The sequence below is a fragment of the Erpetoichthys calabaricus genome, chromosome 10, assembly GCF_900747795.2.
Source record: "Erpetoichthys calabaricus chromosome 10, fErpCal1.3, whole genome shotgun sequence".
NCBI lineage: Eukaryota > Metazoa > Chordata > Cladistia > Polypteriformes > Polypteridae > Erpetoichthys > Erpetoichthys calabaricus.
The window spans coordinates 142,530,179-142,556,113 of record NC_041403.2 but is presented as its reverse complement, the minus strand read 5'-3'; the positions used below and the strand labels follow the sequence as shown (position 1 = coordinate 142,556,113).

At 41.5% G+C, this 25,935-nt stretch overlaps 1 protein-coding gene across 11 annotated transcripts in view; it reads right to left on the bottom strand.

The window, feature by feature from the left end:
• Positions 1–25,935, bottom strand: part of ptprt (protein tyrosine phosphatase receptor type T) — a 651,792-nt gene that overhangs the window by 5,314 nt on the left and 620,543 nt on the right. For all 11 annotated transcript variants that reach the window (XM_028812019.2, XM_051932510.1, XM_051932511.1 and 8 more), the window contains 8 exons: positions 22,527–22,603; positions 21,798–21,834; positions 19,824–19,921; positions 19,415–19,531; positions 18,898–19,052; positions 12,868–13,003; positions 10,951–11,100; positions 34–207 (listed from right to left, as the gene is read on the bottom strand). In XM_028812019.2, the coding sequence (XP_028667852.1) occupies positions 34–207; positions 10,951–11,100; positions 12,868–13,003; positions 18,898–19,052; positions 19,415–19,531; positions 19,824–19,921; positions 21,798–21,834; positions 22,527–22,603 (944 nt within the window). The remainder of the gene's footprint in view (positions 1–33; positions 208–10,950; positions 11,101–12,867; positions 13,004–18,897; positions 19,053–19,414; positions 19,532–19,823; positions 19,922–21,797; positions 21,835–22,526; positions 22,604–25,935) is intronic.

Sequence of the window (25,935 nt, the reverse complement as noted above, 5' to 3'; positions counted from 1 at the left end):
TATGGGGATGCACCCTTTCAAGTAAATACTTACATCCATGAGGGCTGCATTGATGTAGTTGCTGGACTCCCCATCGACTGATATTAGGAAAGGCAGGCAGCGGTCCACAGGCAGGACATCCAGGCTCCGGTTCTTGTCATGATTCCGAGGCAGGAGTCCAACACTGCAGTCTTCGGGCCTCATCCGTGGTGTCACAATGTTTAGAGTCTGAAAGAAAAATTCAAAGAGGGCAAGAGATTAAAGTGGGTCAGTGTGATGGCAAAACTTGCATTCTGCTGCCTATACATTCTGTACTGACTGGTGAGTATATGGGATAGCACACTGCCCAGGTAACCACATCTTTTAAAACTTATATGTGATTTTTTTTTTTGTTTTGAAGTGAGTGGTGGGGAGCTTCTGGAGTCCTTCACGAAGACCAAAGATGACCAAAATGCTTGTATGGCTCAATACCCCATGCAGGGCCTCCCAAGTGCATGTTCATTTGTGCCTTTTGCTTCTTTTCCACTTCTGAAACAGAATGGTTCTCTGTCCAGAGTTAGTTTTCTCCTTGTGCCCAGTGCTGCCAGGATAAGGTCTAATTCCCTTAAAAACCCTGTACTTGAATGAGCAGGTTTGATAATGGACAGGAGAACCGTTAGAATGTACCAAGTAAGTGGTATATGATGAAGACGAAGACACAGAGATGTGCTGAGAGTCATGGATTAGAAGAACCTCGTATAAATGTGGATGCATGAGGGTGGGTGCATGAATGTGCCCCGTGACAGACGCATGTCCCTTCCTTAAGCCTAATGCTGTCAGGATAAGCTTCAGCGCCTCAAAAAGAAGGCTAGTGAAAAATGTAACGCGGTCCTGAAAACCGACCTCCAATATCACAGAAGAAGTGTATGGCATGTCGGACTGAAGTAAGCAAAATAAAACAGAGAAGACAACATTAAGAAAGTCTGTCAAGTAAAACTTGCATCATTTGAACTGTGCAAGCGGAATCATCAAATGAACCAGAAAAAAAACAAAACAGCGGGGTTAATGGAACTTAAAAAAATATATATATATATAATAATATTGCTTCATTTAAGGTAAAAGGAAAACAGAGGGCAGAGTCGGGCTGATATTCAGAAAGGACACAAACAAGAGGAAAACTATCCATTCAGTTTCTGAAACCACTCCTTCAGTTCAAGGCCACCAGGACCATTACACCCATCCTGGTAATGCTGACCACATGGCAGAAAACAACCCTGGATGGGGTGCCAGCGCATACATACTCCCGTTGAAGCCATCTTATTATGCTATCCTGCATGCTCTTGTTATATGGAGTACCAGGTGTCACACACGTGTGCAGACCATTCACAGGAAATTCTGCCTGGCCCTGATGACGTCCATTCTGGTTCTGACCCCTTTGACATTACTTCTGGGTCCGAGCCTATGGATGAAGACAATTCCGGTTCCGGCCCCTTTGAGGTCACTTCCTATACTGGCCTTTAAAAGCAGCCACCTTTCCTCTATCCCCTCAGCTCTGTTTCGGGACTCTGATCTGTACACTTCAGTACATCAATTTATTCAATTTTGCAGCCAGGAAATAATATATGGGTGGCTACCCCAAACCTTGCTATGGCTGTTTGTCGAGTTTGTGACACAGGACAAACCCACTCAAACACAGTGAGAACAGGTAAACTCCACACAGCACTGACCGAGCTATGAGGCAGCCAAACTAACTACTGGGTTGCCCAAATATTTCAACAGATATTCTCTATTAAAGCATCTTTGTAAATATGTGCCAGCAACATCAAAAGGGCACATCTCGTTGAGGTATAAATATGAAGTATAGGATGTACAGATCCAATTCAACAAACTACCAGAGTTGATATAATATGTAGAGATCCCCTGGGCTGATATTTCATTGGCATTTCCAAACTTACTTGCTAATATGCATGGTTTCATTTCACTTATCTATCTTAGCAATGTAATATGAAATGCGTTTTCCATCTATAATATGCAGCTTCATGTAATATGCTGTCATGGGGACCAATGCAGAGAGAGCAGTGAGTTTGTTTTAACTGAACCCATAGCACTGCCACATGCTGCTCACACAGAATCAATCACGAATCAAAAGACCAGGAGGGAAGTGGAGCTGGTTATGGCGACAACGAGGGATGGCAGTTGACAGTAATGGTATTATAAGCTCCGCAATGTGAGCAGACATGAGCAGACAAGCTCATGTCATTAGGGGATCAGTCACCCTGTTGACTCTAAATTGAGGCATGAAGGAAGGAATTTTAGGATGCACATCTCTGGCATGATTTATTGTCACTAGAAGGCGGCTGCGTGCTACAAAAATGGGAACATTGCCTTGCCCATCATGGCTATAACCATCTCCATGGACTGTAGTAGAGGTTTCTCTCTGTAACTGATTTAAAGGTTTCACTGGTCTCCATGATGAAACCAAAACTAAAGACACAGCTCATCCCTATTACAGTAGTCAGTCTTCATCTTTGACTCTTGATTTTACTTGTTTGCCGTGTACCTGGCATTGCCAGCATCCTGGCATAGCTGCAATGACTCATCATCTGTGTACATTAATTAGAATGGAGTGCCTGGCTAGAGAAAGGTTATCATGAGCAAGCACACCACCCGGATGGCAAAAGAAATTGTAGAGGAACTGGAGCATGGCCCTGCAGGACACTACATGTGCTGTCAAGCTGTCTAAATCAATAAGAAGTAGGTGCAGCAAAGAAATTCCAGTGATGGCAACACCTCCCATCTGTTAAAGGGCACTGAGTCACAACAGGAAACATTTGGAACCATGCTTCCCTGCTAATGCCAATGCCAGATTACTTCTAGTTGAAGGGTATGTCAGACTTCGCCGCCGCAGTTGCTGACCTCGTCACTGGATCATGTCAGTTTACACAATTAAGAATTAATGGGCATGTCAAATTTAGCGACTGCATGCTGACTTTCCAGCACAGTCTCGCTTGCCCCCTTTTTCTGACAGCAAATAGGGTGCTGCCCGAAGGAGCAGTTAACAGGTATGGCAAGTTCATCTCCAATATTGGCCCTTTTTCTTTTTTTTCTATTCTGTGGTCATACAGAAAACACGGAACACAATACAGATGAGCTTCTGTTCTGTTTGTGAGGTACAAATTTGTTACTACTTCCTCATCATTGCATTCCGTGTGATTTTACTACCAGTTGAGCATTCATCGGTTGTTGGCTCTCATGCACACAGAGCCCACCCACAGTCTAAAGACCAAATCAAAACTGTCTGATTTCAATGGAGTGAGTTGTGAACAAGTTGGACTGAGTCTCTGAGTATGTCGCAGTAGACGAATGGCTTCACAGAAACGAGCTACTGACTACCTTCAACTCTCAAATGTTTTGTTGCTTTCTTATAAAATTCCAGCATATTAGCGAAACAATCAAGATGGTGGTGTGGAAACAGACAAAATTATGTAATTGAAGGCTATGACTGAAACTCACTGGAAAAGTCATGTAATGTGACATGGCCTTTACTTGTTATATTCCTAAAGATGCACAGGCCTCTTTGCTTTTGGCAGGACGAGTCATAGACGAGTTGGAGTGAGCCACACTAGGAGACCAACCTTCACTAGAGTGCACTGTCAAACGCCTGTGACTTCTGTAAATGAAGTTTACAACTGAAAAATCTAAGAAAAGTCTCGTAATGTGACATGGCCTTTACTTGTTATATTCATAAAGACATGCAGGCCTATTTTGCTTTTGGCAGGATGAGTCAAAGACAAGTTGGAGTGAGCCACACTAGGAGACCAACCTTCACTAGAGCGCACTGTCAAATGCCTGTGACTTCTGTAAATGAAGTTTACAACTGAAAATCTAAGAAAAGTCAAGTAATGTGACATGGCCTTTATATTTCACATCCCTAAAGACATGCAGGTCTATTTGCTTTTGGCAGGACGAGATATAGACGAGTTGGAGTGAGCCATACTAGGAGACCAGCCTTCATTAGAGCGCACTGTCAAACGCCTGTGACTTATGCAAGTGAAGTTTTACGACTGAAAATCTAAGAAATGTCTCGTAATGTGACATGGCCTTTACATTTCACATCCCTAAAGACATGCAGGTCTGTTTGCTTTTGGCAGGACAAGACATAGACGAGTTGGACTGAGCCATGCTAGGAGACCAGCCTTCATTAGAGCGCACTGTCAAACGCCTGTGACTTATGCAAGTGAAGTTTACGACTGAAAAATCTAAGAAAATTCTCGTAATGTGACATGGCCTTTACTTGTTATATTCCTAAAAATCCACAGGCCTGTTTGCTTTTGACAGGACAAGACAAAGACGAGTTGTACTGAGCCATACTAGGAGACCAGCCTTCACTACAGCGCACTGTCAAACGCCTCTGACTTCTGTAAAAATCGCTTAAAAGTCACTTTGATGTGTCACGGCCTTTACTTTTCACATTCCCCAAGAAACGCAAGCGTATTTGATTTTGTCGAGGTTAGTCGTGGACTAGTTAGAGTGATTCACAGTAGGCTATATGCTGCCGACTGCCTCTGACTCACTAACCTTATGTACCGTAAATAAAGACTATGACTGAAAATCTCTTAATGTGCCATGGCCTTCACTGAGCAGATGACTGGTGGGAAGCAGCTGTGGAGACTTAGTCCTTTACAAGGGTGGCAGAAGAGAAGGGGCTGATTGAGGGTGTACCTGGGGCAAACTTAGGACAACTCCTGAGCCAGGAAGTGTTTCCAGGGTTGGGCCAGAGAGTAACCCTCAGATCAGCAAGAAGCTAATGAAATGCACTTTTAGGAGGAGAGTGGGTTAAACACTCAACTTGTGTAAGGAAGGGAGGCCAGGGTCTTGGCAGGTAAAGAAGATGAAAAAGAGTCTGTGAAATTCTGAGTCAGTGGTCCTAGCAAACGCATTGGATAGACAGGAGTTCAACAGCCAATTACGCAGGCCAGGTGAGGCTGTAACACTGGAGTTTTTGTGTCGTAAAGATGAGCTTCTTGTTACCTGTTTGTCTCACGTGTGTTGTTCTGGGTGTAGAGGGCTGTCAATATCACACGACCCTTCTATCACACAATGCATTGCCTTAGTCCTGCTTAATTTGTGGGGGTACACTGACTAAAGGAAATGCCGGCTGATTATTTTCAGAGATCATATTTCCTTGCCTTGATAGCTGCAGGACAAGGCTCTGCATTTCACTATGAACGTAACTTTGACAAGCAGAGCCGCTTTTCTTAACAATTTGCCGTGCCGTGTTGTATCAACACAAGCTTCATTAGCATCTCGGTTAGTATGGATTTTTTTTTTTTCCGGTGGGGTGATAGTGAGTTGTTTCTCTGGCCGTGTGCCAGACTACGAGAAACGTCATTCCCTTCTCTTTCCGCCACCGTGGCCCGCTCTGCATTGATGGAATTATTTCAAATCAATGACTTGCATCTTTGATTTGGAATCTGCCGCAGGCTTTCATTAGAAACACGGATTTTCTTGCCATTTCCACATGCCTGCTTCTTCTTTCGCAACTTCACCCCCCTCAACCCTCACCCACTGCAGAACAATTTGAGCAGAATATTTTTGAAATGTAAAACTAGATGCCAGCGGGTTTCCGTTTCCACACCACCATCATGATTGTTTCGCTAATATGCTGGAATTTTATAAAAAAGCAACAAAACATTTGACAACAGCAGAAAAGGTGACACTGTTGAGCGTGACTTCCAAAACGCTTTTGCAAAGATATTTTATGAAAGGCTAATTATTAAATTAAGGCAACAGGTGTTCAGGATATGGGGAACAAAGCTGTGTATAGCTGGCTTAAACATGGAAAATTATACGTTACAGGGAGAAGATCGATTTCTTAGTTTGAACAGTTTAACTGGAGTCCCTCCAGCATCAAGACAGAGGTGTCAGCTTTTTGTTACTGGATAAACATGATAAGGAACAAACATCCCAAAGACACATGCATTAGACTAATTTGCAATTCTATAACCAGTGCCGCATCCAAAGCTGGCGCCTGCCATCTTGATGCTAAGACTCCATAACCCTGAATCAAACAAAGCAGGTACAGTAAATGGATGGATGGCGTAAATTACGTGGACAATAAAGGAGATTAATAAAGTGGCATATTAAATTTAATGCAGTCACATGCAGAGTGTCAGATCACACTAGATGTAAGTGTATTAGAAACTGTAGAGAGTACAAGTAAAAACTGAAAACAACAAAACAAAAAAATCCTGAGCACAAGAGTGCAGGCAGACTTCTCATCAGACTCAGTACAAAAGCAGTTAAAAGGATCAAATTCACATTAGCAAGTTGCACGACTGGCGGCACGGTGGCGCAGTGGGTAGCGCTGCTGCCTCGCAGTTGGGAGACCTGGGGTCCTGGGTTCGCTTCCTGGGTCCTCCCTGCGTGGAGTTTGCATGTTCTCCCCGTGTCTGCGTGGGTTTCCTCCGGGCGCTCCGGTTTCCTCCCACAGTCCAAAGACATGCAGGTTAGGTGGATTGGCGATTCTAAATTGGCCCTAGTGTGTGCTTGGTGTGTGGGTGTGTTTGTGTGTGTCCTGCGGTGGGTTGGCACCCTGCCCGGGATTGGTTCCTGCCTTGTGCCCTGTGTTGGCTGGGATTGGCTCCAGCAGACCCCCGTGACCCTGTGCTCGGATTCAGCGGCTTGGATAATGGATGGATGGATGGAAGTTGCACGACTACAACTTGTAAGGATTAGGCTGTGGACCACCATTAGCCAATTCGTTATGACCATTAGCTCTTCCTTTTGTATGTTACTTGTCTCTGACCCCGTCTGTCCATTTCTTTGTAACGCTTACTCAAGCGCAGTCACATAGTGCAGACACATTACGTTGTACACAGCTTGAGCTACCGTTTGGTTGAGCAGATCATATATACCTTCCTAGAGTTTAGCATTTATTCACTGTCCAGAGTTTTCGATACACATCTAGATTTCCTGTTTTTTGGCCTTCTGAGGTTTTGATTCATTGTTTCTGCAAGTGTCCATTTTGGATGTGTCCTCTTTATCATAAACACAATTGCTTTTTATTTCTTGGATTTACTCTTTACATTTCAGGCTTGTTCAGATAAATAATATGCTGTCACACACGTGCTCTTGGAAGTCAACCAAAGGGAGCAGGAAATGCCAATTCCATGCCAGGCCAGGGGGGTGGCAGGGTGCACTAAAACTCTCTCTTTTCTCTCCACAGACCAAACATGAGAAATCCTTCCTGTCTCGTCCCCGTGGACGTCACTTCCTGTGAACCACCTATTAAAACCCCTCGTCATCCATACTTAAACAGTCCTGTTTTGGACTCTAATCTGTACACATTGTACGCTACTTTAAAGCCTTTTGCAGCCAGGGAAACTATATGGGTGGCTGCCCCAAACCTTCGTTGTGTTTCTTTCACAATGCATTCATTTAATCAGTGGCTCCACAGTTTCATTTTGAAGCATGCCGTCACTCACACTTTATAGAGCGGCACATCACACAGCATTTCTCTGGCCTACACATTCCTGCTTAAGAACTGACGCCAGGGGTTTCCAAGGGCCGGTAAGCTGCTCTGAGCTCTAACACTGTTCAGTCGGATGGCACAAACATCCCTTCTAAGGCAAAACATGACTGGCTGTGTAAGATATATATCATTTTGTATTTTCGAAGCCTTGAAGTTGACAATGGAGACAGGTGCCAAGACAAGAGCAAAGGTTAAGAGGACACTGTGTTGTGGCCCCAGCTAAAGGAGGCAATGTTAGAATGGGTGAGGAACAGACTGTCAGCATATGTTCTATCAGGTGAAGAAACATAGTAAGTTGGAGTTTGAGGCAATGTCTGTGACAAAACCTAATAAAAATCCTAACAGGCTGATGTGTTGTCCAGTTAGTTAGGAGAGGATATGCATAAGCTATGCAGTATAGTCAATTTGTAATGACGCATCTATATATATATATAATTTACTAAGCAGCCGACAGGGCACGCAAGACAACCATGGGATACGCACGACTTAGCCACGCCCACCAACTCTAAGACCATGGGATATGACGACAACTCACAGAGCCACGCCCACCAACTCTAAGACCATGGGACGAGAACGCCTGCTCAACCGCCCGCCCACCTGACTGTTACCAGCATTCACCGCAATGTACTGGAGTGTAAAACTATTGCAGCTGCTAAGCTTTCAGCCACGTGAGATTGAGCAATAACAGGTCTGTGATGCCCTTAGATGTCCGGGGCTGCACGCGCACTACACTGAATGGATCAACGTGTGTCTACCCGGCGCTGAGAGGCGTGGGTAAGCCATTGAACTCCATTCGTGATGGGGACCAGGGCTTGCAATTGTTCCCCACGAACGAGGAATTCCCAGTAAGTGCGGGTCATAAGCTTGCACTGATTAAGTTCCTGCCCTTTGTACACACCGCCCGTCGCTACTACCGATTGGATGGTTTAGTGAGGTCCTCGGATCAGCCCTGCCGCGGTCGCTCGTGGCCTCTGGTGGAGCGTTGAGAAGACAAACGAACTTGAATATCTAGAGGAATTAAAAGTCGTAATTCTGTAGGTGAACCTGCACGATCATTACCAGTTGTGCTGACCCGTCATTGGATGGTTAGGACCCGAAACCTCTCGGGCCCGCTTCCCTGCCCTCTCTCCGGAGAGGCGGAGGGGGCGGAAAGGGCGTCCTCCCAGGGTGTCCTTCCCCTCTCCCCCCGTTCTGCCCATCGCGCCCAACCGCCGTCCAGCCCCGTCCCTCGTTCTGGGAGGTGGGGGCACGACGGCGGTACTCCAGTTTTCAGTCACGGACAATTGTATGTTGCTCTCTCCAGAGTTCCATCTTTTCATTCACTTACAGTCGTATCCTCAAACCCACCCCATTTGGACAACTGTGTCTTTCAGGAAGTTTTCACACATCAATACATAATTATGCGGCGTATGCTACGCCGTGGGTTGGCTAGTTGTGGGTATTATTCATTTTAATCTAATACTAGCTGTGCTCCATGACTCTGCCCACATAGAAGTGAAACAGGACAGCGAGAAGGGCCCTACCCAGCTGCCCACTCCTGACATCACGCATCCCCCTTCCCTCTGCCCGCAGCCTCTGTCTCGAATTAGTGCAAATATATCACTCCTGCAAGCAAACTATGATTCTTAACGTGATGAGAGAAGTTGCAAAATCAACCGGAATATACAAGCAAATTCTAGAAAAATACTGGACCTAAATCTGTTAAGTAGTTCTCTCGTTCGCTAGCTAAGTGGAGGTAAGATAAGCCCCAAGGCTGGCGCATGAGTGAGGAAGGCCCCACCCTCTCTCCCCTTGACCTGCTGCGTCTCTCAGATTCGCGCAAATAAATCGGTACCGCAAGCGAACTAAGATACTTAGCTCGATGAGAGAAGTCACAAAATAAACTGGAATGTTCAAACAAATTCTAGAAAAAAACCCGATCTAAATCTGTTAAGTAGATTCTCTCGTTTGCTAGATAAGTGGAGGTAAGATATGCCCCAAGGTTGGCGCGTGAATGAGGAGGACCCCTCCCCTCCCCTTGGCCCGCTGAGATTCTCTCTCAGATTTGCGCAAATAAATCAGTACCACAAGAGAACTAAGTTACTTAGCACAATGAGAGAAGTCACAAAATAAACTGGAATGTTCAAACAAATTCTAGAAAAAAACCCGATCTAAATCTGTTAAGTAGATTCTCTCGTTTGCTAGATAAGCGGAGGTAAGATATGCCCCAAGGTTGGCGCGTGAATGAGGAGGACCCCTCCCCTCCCCTTGGCCCGCTGAGATTCTCTCTCAGATTTGCGCAAATAAATCAGTACCACAAGAGAACTAAGTTACTTAGCACAATGAGAGAAGTCAGAAAATCAACTGGAATGTTCAAGCAAATTATAGAAAAAAAAAAAAAATCTAAATCCATTAAGTAGTTCTCTCGTGAAAAGCAGACAGACAGACAGATGTTGGATCTTATATGCATAAAGATATCACAAAGAGAAGATAACATCATTAAAGAAAGTCCAGAGAATAGTTACTTGACTTATTTACAGACCCCATGGCATTGTTATACCCAAGGTATTATTTGGTTAGTCCTAGAAAAATAACAAGGACTTTGACCAGGAGGCGACAGCACAAATAAGGGCTTTAACAAACGGTTAGTCAAAAAAAGGGAAAAAAATAAAGTCTAAGCTGTTTACCCTTTTCTTTAACTAAATATTTCACAAGTGTTAAATGTTCACAAATGTTAAATAGTATGGTTGCCAAACTTCCACAACAAAGTCTACATGTATTGGTGTAAGCAAGCGGAGAGTAAAATGAAACAATACAGTAGCGCATAGCGCACAAAGTAATAAAGCAATGAATAAAGTTCTGCTCTTCTATGACATGGAGCTTGCATGCATTAAATTGAGCATGGCTGCAATTCATTAGAGGCCAAGTGCGTTTAAGGCTCTTATTGTTAAACTGCCTGTACATACAGAAAGTTGTCTGATTTAAGATTTTATATACAAAGGAAATTAAACCTAAATTAAGGGGCAATTTTTAAAAATGATGTGAGTGTAATAAAGAAACCACTGAGCACAGCATGCCAGCAATTAATCTGTTTGTGCTGTGTTGTACAGCATTAGCAGGCATTGAAATACACTTGGAACAAGATGCAAGACATCAGATGTTTCACAATGGGTGAAACAAGCACAGATTGTAGTGCCAAGAATGCCTCATTTCATCCATCCATCCATCCATTTTCCGCTGAATCCAAACACAGGGTCACGGGGGTCTGGCCTCATTTCACTTCAAAGCCTAAACACAACTTTCAGCACTACAGAGATTCTGGGATTTGTAGTCTGACAGGAACCTCCACTTCATCTCATTAAATGTGTGTCTCTAGTCCAGCATGCAAAGCTGTCCTTCTGTTCATCTAACTGCCGGGCCACTTTTTTTTTTTTTTTTTAAGCAAAGGATGTCAAGAGACAACAAGTGGTGAGAATTACCTGGAATTCATCTTTGATCTGACTGGAGTTGGTCTGTGGATCTATTCGACTGATGTTGTAGTAGATGGCCCTGAACTCGCAGACAGGGATGGCAGTGTTTCCACAGAGACAGGCTTCCAGAATCGCGTCATGCACAAACACATACTGCTCCTGCAAAACGAACATGCCAAAAAAAGTTGTGAATATCTTTTAGATATGGCATACTGCCCATTGTCTGCTTTATTTTGTGATGTTGGTCCACACTGCAGTTTGACACTTGTTTGCTTACTGGCAATTACAATCATGGCACCCCATATGGATTACAGACATTTATTCCAGTAACTGAAAAGTGGAGGGAACAGTGGTTAGAATTGCTCCCTCATAGTTTCCGGAGACTGGGTCTAAAATCAGATGACACTAAACTGGCAAGCATACTATTCGAAGGGCTGTCACCCATATTGTGTCCAATGCTGCCAGGGTGAGATTTGGCCTCACTACCCTAAAACTGAAAGAGTGGGTTTTTGAAAAGAGATGGCTGCATGATACCTTAATGGTCTGGAAAGGAGTTTCAGCTCTTAAGTTAAGCAACTAAATATCCCTGTGAAGTGTTTCAGCCATGGCATACTTTAACCCTCCAGCTCAGTAACTCATCTGTGTAATAAAGGTTTTCCATTAGTGTTTCTTCAAGATACTGTATACTGATGGTTATATGTTCTTTTTGGGATAAGGCACTGGGTTAGACATCATGTTGTTAGATTAGGAGTGTTTTTTCTTAGAGTTAGGATAGTTTTTAGTGTAGTTAGGTTAAGAGCCTTTTGCCCACTAGAGATAGCATAAGTCCTATTAAGAAAAGGAATTGGTCATTAAAATAGGTTTAGGATTAACTCTTGGAGACTCCTGGCTCATTATTTACTCAGTATTTTTCCTAAACCAATTCTTATATTTCAGTGTACATTCTGTCATTCACTTGATCTTTATCTGGTTTTCTGGTGTGACTGAACAGGTTTCTGACATTTATTAAACCTTTATGCTATTTCTTTAAGATGAATGCTATGTTACCCTAAAATTATTCTTCCATACTCCCCCCTTTGGGACTTGTTAAAATTCCACTAAAACTGTAAAGAATGATTTCCTACTGAAACCCTATTCCTAATTTGTATAAAAAGTCTGTATACTAAATACAGTATGTCTCCCCTTGACCCTCTAGCTGAGTGCACTGCTCCACAATAGCAGCTATACAGTCATTATCAATAAAGGAAGATTTTACTACCCATACCTCCCACATCCCATTCTCATAAATTTATTTTATTTTTGCCAAATTACATCGGCTGTACTAAAGCGATTTAAAAAGTTATTACAAATTCCATTTAGAGAGCCAGTTTGTTAGTCACCAGCGTGTGATCTGATAGTGACGTGGTCCTGGACACCACTGCCCAGCTGGCCCCTAGGATCTAGTTGCAAATAAATTGCTAACAGTTATGCTAGACAAGAGGGGCCCACCTCAAGCTAGCTACGCCACTGATACGACATAAGGTAAGTCTAAGGAAGAGGACTTCGGTTTTAATTGTCGGAGAGCCAGGGATAACTGTTGACCTCCAAACATTGTGAACCAGATGTTATGTGGTAGAAAAAATTAACGGAATAAAGCTAAAGGGTTTCAAAAAATCCTTGCAAATTTAATTGTGACCAACAAAGTTCTTTTCTTTCAAGAAGTATAAGGCAATTTCAAATTCAAAGTATCTACCCTAAAACTGAAATATCAATTTTCAGATTAGACAAGAGATGTTCCTTATTGCCTAACACTAAAAAGCCAGAAGGTGGAGAGAAGTTCATTAATACAGAATGATGTTTGGTCAAACGCAAAGCCTTGCTCTCTGAGGTCTTAGCAGAAACTGCGTCAAAGTGCTGTCCCCCCACCCTCCAAGGCCTCATACTCACTTCAGTCTGCACCATGTTGACCCTCTGAGAACGCAGCTCCCGGATACAGTTGAACACGTCCACTACACCTTCATTCTCCGCCATGTCCAGCATGATGTCCACAGCAATGAAACAGCCTGTCCTGCCAGCGCCGGCGCTAGGAAGAAATAACAATAATTGAGAGAGGCCTTAAGCCAGTCTGTCATACTCAGGCTGCCTCCACCCCACTGGAAATTGTACCACACCTTCTACCGGCTTGCACAGTCTTAGCAGCTTTTCTACAAGAAATATGACTCAGGTCAAGGCTTCTGGCAAATGTGATCCACCCACAAAGAGGCAAAGTACCCCAAAATGCCTTAAAGGCTCCTATCCTTAAAGCCAGTTGCTGCGTTGTTTTCTTTCCAATCAGCACTGTTCCCTTTTCCACTTCAAGTAGGGGGAGCCTGAGCTGGCAACCTTTTTACTTAGACATTATTAAAACTGGCAGAAGATTAACAAAAAAAATAACACTTTAATTAACTTTATGAGCCAAAATTAAACAGACAAGAAACAAAGGCAATTTAAAACATCTGAATCAAATACTGAGCATTATGAGCCCCAATAGTCAGCACCTTTGTAAACGTCATGAAGACATTAGATAAAATGGTAGGTAAACTGAGATAACAGACCGAACGTTCTCTGATTAAATGACACAGGCCATGAGTCAGAAGGCCAGACCACACTGGAGGTAGTAGCAAAGAGAATGATGTTAGCCAAGCTGCCGGCTAGCAATGTTAAATTATCCACCTTAACACTAGTATTACCAAAGCCTATGAAAGCCCACCTCAAATCCCTTCGCACCTCTCCATCAGCGTCTTTTGTGTTGTATATGTGTCGATCAGCACAAACAGCAAGCAGCCTGCTATCTCATCCCCCCGCCAACGCAGAAAGGGCAGAAAGTTCTCTCAGCTCAAGTCTGTTTACCCGTGTGTGAGTTGCCGAGAGTTGTAGAGGGTAAATAATATATTGTTATTTGGAATACATGCATTTCATGTGTGTGCCGTGTCTACGACAATCTATGTCAACACATTGTTAAAACAGAAACGTTTTTCATGTTTTAGTAATAATTGGCAAAATGTAGACATGAAGTGTATAATGTGTGAAGCATGAAGTCCAAATATCAAATAATCACTCTCACAAAAGGTACAAATATTGTTTGCCAATCCATCTAGCATGGTATCATCTTCAAACTTAACCAGCTTGTTACTTATTGCATATATAACATATTAAGACCCATTATTTAAAATATGTCATAAACACCATTTTAAGAATGAATGCATGAAACTACTTGCGGTGTCACAATACAGCATATACAATGGCAATGACAATAAGAGAAATTTCTACGGACTTTATGGTACAATATCATCATGACTCTTGGGTTACAACAAAATAAAATTTAGATGTTTTATTCTTTAACATACAACCTCAATTCCAAAAAAGTTGGGATGCTGTGTAGAATGCAAATAAAAACAGAATGCAATGATTTACAAATCTCATAATCCCATATTTTATTCACAACAGAATGTAGAAAACATATCAAATGTTGAAAGTGAGACATTTTACTACTTGGTGAAAAATATTAGCTCAGTTTAAATAGGATGGCAGGCAGCAACACGTCTCAAAAAAGTTGGGACGGGACAACAAAAGGCTGGAAATGTAAGTGGTACTAAAGAAACAGCTGGAGGAACATTTTGCATCAGGTCAGTAACATGATTGGGTATAAAAAGAGCATCTTATCAGGCAGAGTCTCTCAGAAATAAAGATGGGCAGAGGTTCAGCAGTCTGCAAAAAACTGTGTGTACAAATTGTGGCCTTGTGTACAAATGTGTACAAATGCTGCCTTCTTCTCTGGGCCAAAGCTCAGTTAAAATGGACTGAGGCAAAGTGAAAAACTGATCTCTGGTCAGACAAATCAAAATTTGAAATTCCTTTTGGAGAAACATGGATGCTACGTCATCCAGAATAAAGAGGAGAGGGACCATCTGGCTTGTGATTAGCGCTTTGTTTAAAATCCTACATTTCTCATGGTATGGGGGTGCATTAGTGCCTATGGAATTGCCAGCTTACATATCTGGAAAGGCACCATCAATGCTGAAAGGTGCATATACAGGTTTTAGAGCAACATTTGCTCCCATCCAGACATCTTTTTTAGAGAAGGCCTTGTATATTTCAGCAAGACAATGCTAAACTGCATACTGCCTCTGTTACAACAGCATGGCTTCATAGTAAGAGACCTGGTGCTGAACTATGCCTGCCTGCAGTCCTGATCTTTCACCAACTGAAAACATTTGCTGCATCATGAAATTAAAAAATACGACAAAGATGACCCAGGACTGTTGATCAGCTAGAATCCTATATCAGACAAGAATGAGACAACATTCCTCTCCCAAAAGTCCAGCAACTGGCCTCCTCAGTTACAAGACGTTTACGGACTTTTATTTAAAGAACAGAGGATGCTACACAATGCTAAACATGGCCCTAGCCAAAATTTTTTTTTTGCCATCAAATTCAAAATGACCTCATTCTTTTCTTAAAATGGTACATTTTATCAGTTTAAACATTTGATATGTTTTCTATATTCTACTGTGAATAAAATATTCTGCTGTTATTTACATTTTAAACAGCATTCCAACTTTTTTGGAATTGGGGTGGTATTGAGGTTGTATTGGGGTTGTGGACTCTGCCCACAGTACTACGTTTTCATTTAAAAACACATACATTTGTCCAAATTTTTGCCTTTGGCCCGCACTACCTGGTCTCTTTTGACCCCTGAAAGTGATGACTTTTAAAAATGCTTGCCTGAGCCAGACACTTTCATAAATGCAGCATCAGTGTCATTGTGTGGACAATCATCAAAGCTTTCCAAAAAACGATGCTCTAATCACACTCTGATTGGTTCATGCTTATTTCACAGCGAATTCTGCTCATTACATTTCATTCACTGATTGGTCACCATTTACAGAAGAAAGAACGTTCCAACATAGCGAGTATAGAAGAGTTGCTTCAAATGGTACCTGTTGTTCTGCTTACTGTATGCATCTAAATTTTGAATGCTGCATACATGGGTCAAAAGCAAATTATTCACCAGTCACTATGAGAGACTGAGAAGATCGTTCCTCCCCCAAACTATGCGACTTTTCAATTCCACCCGGGGGGGGGGGGTGGGGGGGGGTAAACGTTAACATTATAAAAAGTTATTGTCTGTTTTTACCTGCATTATTATCAATCTTTAATTTAATATTGTTTTTTTGTATCAGTATGCTGCTGCTGGAGAATGTGAATTTCCCCTTGGGATTAATAAAGTATCTATCTATCTATCTATCTATCTATCTATCTATCTATCTATCTATCTATCTATCTATCTATCTATCTATCTATCTATCTATCTATCTATCTATCTATCTATCTACAGTTTTGCACCATGGCTTGCGGTATTACTTTTGTAGTGAAAAATCAGAGCCCCATGAAAGTCAGATTGTAAATAACAGCCTAGCCTCTAATCAACTTTTATAACTTAAACTTAATCACATTCTATAGCTAAATTAATAAGAAGCTTCTTAATTAAATGGACGGGTGTGGAATACAGCTGAGCTCAGCAGGATACAGAGCCTTGACACAAAAGCCCAGTGCGATAAAGTGAAGATATGGACACATATCGGCATGCATTTATGTATTTATTTATTTTTTACTTATTTATTTATTTTCTCTATTATTTGGTACAACATGCACTCCAATTGCTGTGGACTGCTTATAATCAAGAATGTAATATAATTCATGAATGCACATACAGTAAAACACTTTATTTTAAAGTGGTATATTAATATTTGCGATCTTTCTATGTAATGACAAGACATTTGTCACCAGCTCTGTAGACTGTTACTTTCAACTGTAATCAGCGTATTAACGCGACACAAGGGTAATTCGCTGCAGCTTCCTGAAGAATCTTTTTCTTTTACTGTGAGTCCTTCGTGCATTGATAGTTTCGAAAACACATACAGCACAAGGGAATCTGATTTTCATGGGGCTCTGAATTATTCACAACACGGCTCCATAAAGGAGTTTGCTGGCAATGCATGCATGCCCAGTGCAGGAGAACATCTACGTCATATTTGTTTTCGGATATGCTTCAGTATAAGACAGGGATCCTTTTGCAAACAATGTGAAAACTCTAGCGTCGGCAGGAATTATTTTTGTTTAACAACTCTGTTTTTAAATGAAAATGTGGCAGAACTAATGAGATGCAATTCATCCCTCTTAATTTTTTGACTGGATTTCAGCTCTCTAGGGAATTTCAACAGAATAAAATGAGAGTTTTCAGTTATGATATGTAGTATACACGTCAGTACATTATCTAGATATGCAGTAGGCCCGGGAACACATTTGTGAGCCCTAATTTTTCTACTTGTGCTGTCAAACTGTAACTGTGCTTAGAATGTTTCCTATTTCAACATTATTTCAATATATACATTTGTATGTAAAATTCCTGTAGCTACACAAATGAACAGGTAGAGCACGGGTGTCGAACTCTAGGGCCGCAGTGGCTACAAGTTTTCATTCTAACCATCTTCTTCATTAGTGACCAGTTTTTGCTGCTAATTAACTTCTTTTGTTTTAGTTTTAATTCACGTGACTCGGGCCCCTTTGTAGTCTCTTTTTCCTTAATTAGCACCCAAACAATAATGAGACACAAAACAAACTGCCACGTGACCAGCTCACCTGTCCCCACCACACAATATCTGAAAATAAAGAAAGGTGATGGTCTTGGTAAGGCTGATCTCTCCGGTCACCAAAACATTTTGATGATATTCTTAGAAAAACAGAAAAATCGACAGTTTTGCAAATGTCTGCTGTTGAAGAATAAGAGCAGCAACAAGCCATGGAATTAAATATCCAGTTTAATTAACAGCAAGAATCAGCTTCTCATTAAGAGATTGGTTGGAGGGAGTTTGAAATCCCAGTGTAGCGTGTCATCTGTTGGCTCGTTTCACATCTCATTTCTGTTTGGCTGTCATTTAATGAAGAAAGGAATACATTCAGAGGACTGAATTCTTAATAAACAGGGCTATTAAAATGAAGGGAAAAGGAGTTAATTAGCAGTGAAAACTGGTCACTGATTAGGAAAAGGGTTAGAATGAAAACCTGTAGCCACTGCGGCCCTCCAGGCCTGGAGTTCGACACCCCGATGTAGAGACTGTAATGCAAAATGTGTTAAACACTGCTCTCTTCTATAACACGATAAAGACAAAATGAACTTAACGACTCAACTTAAATGTGAACGGAGCTTTTGGAATGGGAACCTCTAAAGCAGTGCTGACGTTTCCAGTGTGGCACCCTTTAGAATGTGAAAAGAAGTCAATTTGTTTTGCAAGTATCAATAAAAAGCATTTCTTCTGCATTCCAACAGAAGGTGCACCAAAAGCCATCAGCACTGCTGGATATACCCTTATACTGAAACAATGAGCCAAAAATAAAAATGTCAAAAATCCCAATACGTGAACTTCAATGTTTTGATGATACTGGATACCGTCACAAAAATATCGTAATACTCTTCTGAAATTGATATTATTTCCCATCTCGATTAACAAATATGATGAGCATGTGAGAAGTGATTTCAGACATAGTTCACCTTTAAACAAATTATAGAAAAGATATTGCAAAGAACAACTGTTTGTGATGCTGCTCACTTTGGAAGGCAAAAGTTACAGTTATTTGGTGCTGCCTGAATTATTCTGTGAGAGTTTTCATTCTGGCAGGCACTTTGGTGGAATCCCACTGAGATACTGTACTGTTATATGAAATGCACTTTAAAATACTCACTCTGAAAGGCACTTTATAAAATCTCCACTGATTTTTTTTTTTTTTCGATCAGTGAAAAATAGTCTTTGACAAATTTATTCCTGGAAAGATCTATAATAAAATTTCACCGAATTGCTGAAATGATAATCGACTAGAACTGGAAACTCCATTTCTCCTAACATTCTGGATGCAGAGATCTTCTTGGGTGTCAGTTACCTGCAGTGCACCACAACAGGGCCAACATCAGAGGGGTTGAGGAACTTGACTTGCCGGATGAAGCCCAACAGGCCGGTGGCATAGCAGGGGACGCCATGATCTGGCCAGCTAGTAAAGTGAAACTGTCGGATCTCTCGTATGTCATGATGACCCTTCTGACAAAAAGAATAAGAGGGACAGTAGGAGACGTTGAGAACAGGCTCGATCAACCACATTCAAACAAACAGAAATAAATAGAGAGTCAACCAAAATGGAAGCAAATGTTTGCAAAAGCAGATAAGGATGTGAGAGTAAAAAAATAAAATCTCCTTGGAGAATTCAGGGTAAAAATCATCAAATGTTGGGCCTATAGATGAAACGGTTTGCTAGTTCAGTAGTATCAAACCAAATAAGTGAAAAGGGGTTAAAAATGGAAGTAACAAGACCAAAGAAAGAAAGCAGGCACCACCATGGAGCAACAAGACCAATGAAGGAAGGCAGGCGCCATCATTAACCATCCTGCTCTCCGGCTGCTTACCTTTTGAACAGTGAAGGTGCGTATGACGTATTCGGCGAGTGGCTCTGTTTCAATGAGGGTGACTTTAATATCTCCATAGATCTCGGTATCATCAGGCCAATACCGGACACACTTCACCTACAAATGGAGGAAAAATGGATATAAGGACCTGTAAAGCAGGAAGAGGAGGATACCCACCCTTGTCAACACGGTGGGAATGGTGTGGCCAACAGACACCAACAGAATTTGTACTGGTAAGAGAAGAAAAATTCCCTACTGAATAGAAAGACCCCGAGCTTCTGGTTTCATTTTAGTCCCACCTCACCCCACCTGATCCCCCCCCCCGCCCCCCTCCCCGCCCAAATTAAGTGTGTGGAGTGATGGCAGACATTCAGGGCCCTCCAGGATGGAGCCTCTGTCTCTTACGCACCCGCCCCACTTCCACCAGGTTCGTCACCATAACGATGCTGCTCGAATTTTCTTGCCAAATCATTCTCCAGAAGTCCCGCACAGTTTCTTGCATTGGACCTATATGCAGAAATTACAGCAAACAGTAATAGTGACAGTAATGACAGAAGGTGGCATTTCAGTATTACCCCCACATGAAGAACACAGGCCCCCAGCATGAAAGGAACTCAGTAACAGCAAGAAGCCCAAGCAGAAGTTGTCCGTGAGCTCTGAGATGTTTTCTCATAGTGTGCCACTCTCTTCTTACCCTTCCAGTATGCCCAGCCTTCCCCCACCTGGATAAGTAAAGTCATCTCACTTCTTTGTCACCTCATATCAGCACAATCCCTCTGCAGGCTCCAAATGCACAAACATTCTTCATCTCTCACAGTTTGCAGTTGACTCTTTTTTTTTAAAAAGGTTTTTTTAAATGAAAGAAGCTGCATAACTACCTAGTGGCCTGAGCTGGACTCTTCTAACTTATCATCCTTCAATGGCAGATTGATGCCTATTTCTAAAACTGTAGCTGGCTTTGTTCAGAGACCATTAAGTTTTATTTGACTTAAATCATCCCATGGTGTTTATTTGGCTTTGGCTGGAAAGATTCTACAAACAATAGACATGGAGCCATTAACAGATTGAGCCTTCCAAGAAATAAAAGGTATTCTCGATCATTTGGTCATAAGTGAAAGGCACTAAATCAAATACCCCGGGAACCCATCCATTCAATGACCTACTTATTCTATTGTAGGGTCACAGAGCTACTGAAGCTTATTGCAGACTTTAGGTGTGCCAGGAACCAGCCCTGGATGGGACGCCAGTTCAATGCAAACGCCCACTCATACCAGACCAATTTACAATCACCAATTGCCCTAAAATGTAGGCCTTTCAGTTCGAAAAAGGAACGTTACTTGGACAATATGCAAACTCCATGCAGACCACAGACCGCCAAAGTGCTCGGTCTCAGCTGTGAGGCAGTCGCGTTAACCACTGCACCACAGTTCCACTCAAATCCAGGATGTGAATTGATCACTTTGGGTTTAACTTTACCCCCTCTTATTTTATAACTTTTAAGCTGCTGGCATCTCCTCAGGCTGTAATTGGAGGTCTTCCAGTATTTTGTGAATCACTCCCCTTTGCCTGATGCTGACTGCTTGAAGCTGTTATGCCAAATGCTCTTGAGTGGGCTACCCCATTGAAAGGCAATATATATATATATATACAGTCGCTATCATATGCACAGTGGTTGGCACTCACCATTTTCTTTACGTATAGCAGTTATTTGAGATAATTAGTGCTTTTACTTCCCAAAAGCTCCCCAACACCCCCACAGAAGCAATCCTTTATCAAGTCACTGCCAAGGGGACACTCAATAATCAAATTTGAAAGGATTTATGAGCAGAATGCAAAGAGCAGCCTGATTGCATTTATGATTCAGAGTAAGAATGTGACCCGTGTGCCTGTTCTCCATCGCCTTGCAGACACCCTCCCATCAATCACGCTGCTCATCTCTGACAAAAGGCTGGTGTGACAAGTGCTGGGGGGTGGGGGGGGATCACCTCCAACCATTCTCAGATTAATAAAGCTGTAACACCACAGGCGGAGGCCAGCGCCTGGACACGACTCAGGTGGGATGCACTTCACTCCAGCACGCTTTGTCTTTCTAATATTTGTTTATTTAAACAACGTTTTGGTACAATAAGCTCATCAAGGTGACATAACTTATTTGCAGGATAATCAGAATGACAGACGTGTCCAGCTAGTGGACATGTAGAATTTCATGCTTTCATATTTGTCAAAATGAATGTTATATGAATCAATATACTCCAATAAGCAGGCTCTTGGCCAAAATGTTGCTATTCTCCAAAAGAAATCAGTGATTCTCGCTGACGCGACAGTCGGTCCACTCCGTGGAACTAAGGACCTTTAAAGAGCGTCTGGCCACTCCCCACGTTACCTTGTGTGGCGATATAGTGCCGTGGTCTGTGATAGCCCTGCAGAGGGAATAAAAAGAAGAAAAGAAACAAGATGGTAGAACATCAACATCAGCTGGCTCCATCACGCTCAAGGTCACCCACACCTAAAAGGCTTACAAGCTGTATTGAAAATGAGGACAAAGATGATTGAGGACACCTTGGTCATTCACTTTTCAAAAATCATCCAATGGTTCATGACATGCAGCAAGAGTCAAAAGCTAACCAAGCACTTGCAAAACATAAAACACGATAAAGCATTCAAAACCGTGTGTCTTCAATTAAGACATGAAGAGTCACTGTGTTACTCCAGGAAGTTGAATGTTGCCTCTTTGATGTGATACGTGATGGAGGAGATGGGAAGGAAATTCAAGTTTCCCTTTTAAAACAGTGCATGATTAAGCAGATTTCTGTTGAAAATGAGACATTTTTGTGCATATGCTTCACTTTAGGCATACAGTATAGTCAATTATGATGTGCTGTCATCAGCTCATGACCATTGGACCATTTACACTGTCTCATTAGTCATTGTCATATTGAATCCTGCTGAAATACTGTAATATGCCTGAAAGAAAAGAATGAACTGATCACTGACCTGAAGAGGGAAAATAAGGCTTGTGCTGGACTTTTACCGAAACTCTTACACCTTTCTTTCTTTTTTGTTTTATAATAGATCAGGAGAAAAGAGCAAAACGTCAAGACCTTCAACTCACATCTATATAATTTGCATTGATGTAATCCGAGTGTGGGTCTCCATCCTGTAGCTGCAGTCTTACCCTGGTGTGGTCATCTGTAACAGCAAAAAAAAGAGAAAGCGTCACATGCAGTGATGACACATTTACGCTCCCTTCAATTTTAAAACTTAAGGTCTAGTTCAAGTACAAATTTAAGTTGCGCTGTGTCATGTACTTCAGCTCCTGCCATTACCTCATTTCTGGATCGGTAGTGTGCAGGAAGATGGGCAGCTGTAATAACAGGAGCAGCAGGCAGGAAGCCCTGAGAATGAATCTACTGCACCCTTGGGCAACACTGTGAACATTATTAAGTTACAGAAGCACTGCAATAAAAATTGTATGGGGATGAGAAACATTATAAATTATGGCTTGGCTAGGAATCCTTCACTTGATTTAGCCAGGTACAGTATATATGGAAGTTTTAAAGCGTGAGTCACTGGGTGAGCAAAAAAAAATATATTATTTTTAAATTATGGAATGGATGTAAGGGTGGTACAGTGGTTACTCCTGCTGCTTCACAGTTCCAGCATACTGAGATGAATGGCAGCTAAATCGCTGTCTCTGTTCTGTTTTCATATTCTTCTTCTGCCCGTATAGAATCTTCTCCAGGGATTCCACTTCCCCCTCCACTTTCCAGACACATAATGGTTAGGTTCATTTACAGTTCTAAATTATCTAAAGTTAAGTGACTGTAGTCGTTTGTGTGAATGAGGCCTGCTGCCATTCACTTAACACTGCCTGTCAAGGGACAATGTGTGGTGGTCCAGGTTGGCAGCAAACTGTCAATAGTCATAAACTGAGATGAGCCCATGCAATGAGAAATCTTACACAAGGGAGATGATGCAACATAGCGGAAAGAGTTTTTATTTCTGTAAATCAGTCCCAGGTTCAAAACCCCAAAGTGCAAACTGTGCAAATCCATTAAATAAATAAACAAGGATAAAATCCAGTGCTCATATGCCGGCTAAAAACCAATAAACAATTAAAAGCCACTCGGGACACCAGGTCCCCTATGGCAATCATTAATCCTTTTATAGCAGCTCACTCTCTTCCCAATTATAACCTCATTTATCATAAATTTGAGATGTCCATGCAAAGGGTGAGTCTACAAAGAGCTAAAGCAGAAGGTGGCATGGCGCTACCTAACATTGAATTTTATTACTGGGTGGAAAATATAGAAGCTATAAAGACCTGAAAATTGAGAGACATTGATGAATATACACAAGCCTGGTCTGCAATAGAAATAACACCGTGCTATACTTCTTTACATGACCTGCTTTGGGCCCCAGTACATAGAAATCATTGTCAATAACTGGAAGAATCCTAACTCTTCTCTAATAAGTCAGTGGGAAACCGATGTTTTATATTATTTGAAATTGGAAAAAATCAAATTCTCAGTTAGGGGATCTGTACAGAATTTTTTCAAAACCTGGCAGGATCTAATCAATAATATTTTAGAATAAGAAGAAATAATTATTTCTGCATTTTTTTTCCTTCTCCATTTATCTTTTTCTGCCCTATTAAACTCAATAATTTAGGCATGTTTACAAGCCTTAAGTTTTACTCCTTATGCCATGCTCTCCTTCTCAGGGGTGGGGTTTGATTTGTTTTCAATCCTACTTTTTGTAAAAATTCATCTACATATATGTACCGAATGATTACAATAAAATTAATAAAAAAAAAAAAAAGAAATCATTGTCAATATACTAATAATCCAAATGTCCCATCAATCACTTAGCATATGGAACCAACACAAGATACATTCCAAGACAGAGAAGCTTTTATCTGTTGCTCTTCCATGTGATAATCATGTTTTTCAACCCTCTCTAACATACACAGTATTTAATCTTTAGAAAACGTCCAGGATTAAAACGCTGAGAGAGAAACGTATAAAGATAATGTTTTTCATCTGATTAACAATTACACTTTCCAGCAACACAATTGGCAAGATCCAACCTGTAAAAGTTGCAATCGAACCCCAGCCTCACTGGGTCACATGTTTTGGGCATGAGCCAAATGAACATAATTCTGAACAAAACACCCCTCAGACAGCCTTGGTGTCACAATCACTCCTAACCCATTTACAACTGGGTTTGCTGTCCAACCAGGTGGGCTTAAAGTGGAACAAAGAACAAATTGATTATAACTGATTAAACCCCACTACTACCACATAGGCTTACCTTGCTCAACTGGAAGAATCTCAACCCACCTGTTATACTTATTTGGGTAACTGATGTTCTGTACCAGTGGTCTCAAACTCCGGTCCTGGAGGGCAGCAGTGGCTGCAGGTTTTCATTTTAACCCTTTTCTTAATTAGGGTTTGCTGCTAATTAACTTCTTTTGAATTAATTTTAATTGACTTGCTCTTGAAGACTCGGGCCCATTAATTGTTTCGTTTTCCTTAATTAGCAGCGAAACAATAATGAGATACAAAATGAACCAAAACCTGAAGGGCAAACTGTGTGAATCATACAATATCTGAAAATAAAGAAAGATGAAGGTCTCAGGAATGCTGATCTGCTCAGGTCCACAAAACATTTTAACAGTGCTCTTAGAAAAGAGAAAATCGAAATGTCTGCCAGCAAACATTTGACCAGTGCTCTTAGAAAGAGAAAATCCACAGTTTTGTAAATGTCTGCTAATGCACCATGAGAGCTGCAACAAGCCATGAAAGAATGGGTTTAATTTACAACAGGAATCGGTGACTAATTAAGCAACTGGTTGGAGTGAAATTGGTTGGCGTTTGAGGCCCTGAATTAGTTGATTTCCTGTTGGCTCACTCACTTCACATTTCTTTTCTGTTTGCGTGCCATTTAAGGAAAGAAATGAAGCAATTCAGAGGAACAACAAAGAAATCCATGGGAACAAATCTTAAAAAACAAGTCCACTAAAATGAAAGGAAAAGGAGTTAATTAGCAGCAAAAACGGGTCACCAATTAAGAAAAGGGTTAGAATGAAAATCTGCAGCCACTGTAGTCCTCCAGAACCGGAGTTTGAGAACACTGTTCTATATTATTTCAAATTGGAAAAAATCAAATTCCTGCTTAATAGATCTGTTCAAAACTTCTTAAAATATGGCAAGATGTAATTAATACAATTTTATAATAAGCATTTAAATTGGGGGAAAAGAACATTTTCCCTGTCTTTTTTTCCCCAAACTATTCTTGCCCATGCTGTTGGCTCTCCTCTCTTTTGCTCAGGTGGGGGCTGAATTCTCTTTTGTTTGGTTCTGTCTCTTTTTGTTCTTGCTTCTTTTTTTAACTTATATTTTTTTTCTACTTTGGCTATGAACTCATTTGCTGTATAAGTTCAACTTGATTTGTATACAATGTTATTTTCTTCATATAAAACTTTGCTCGCCAGCTCCTGTGCGGGCCTTATGCGCTAG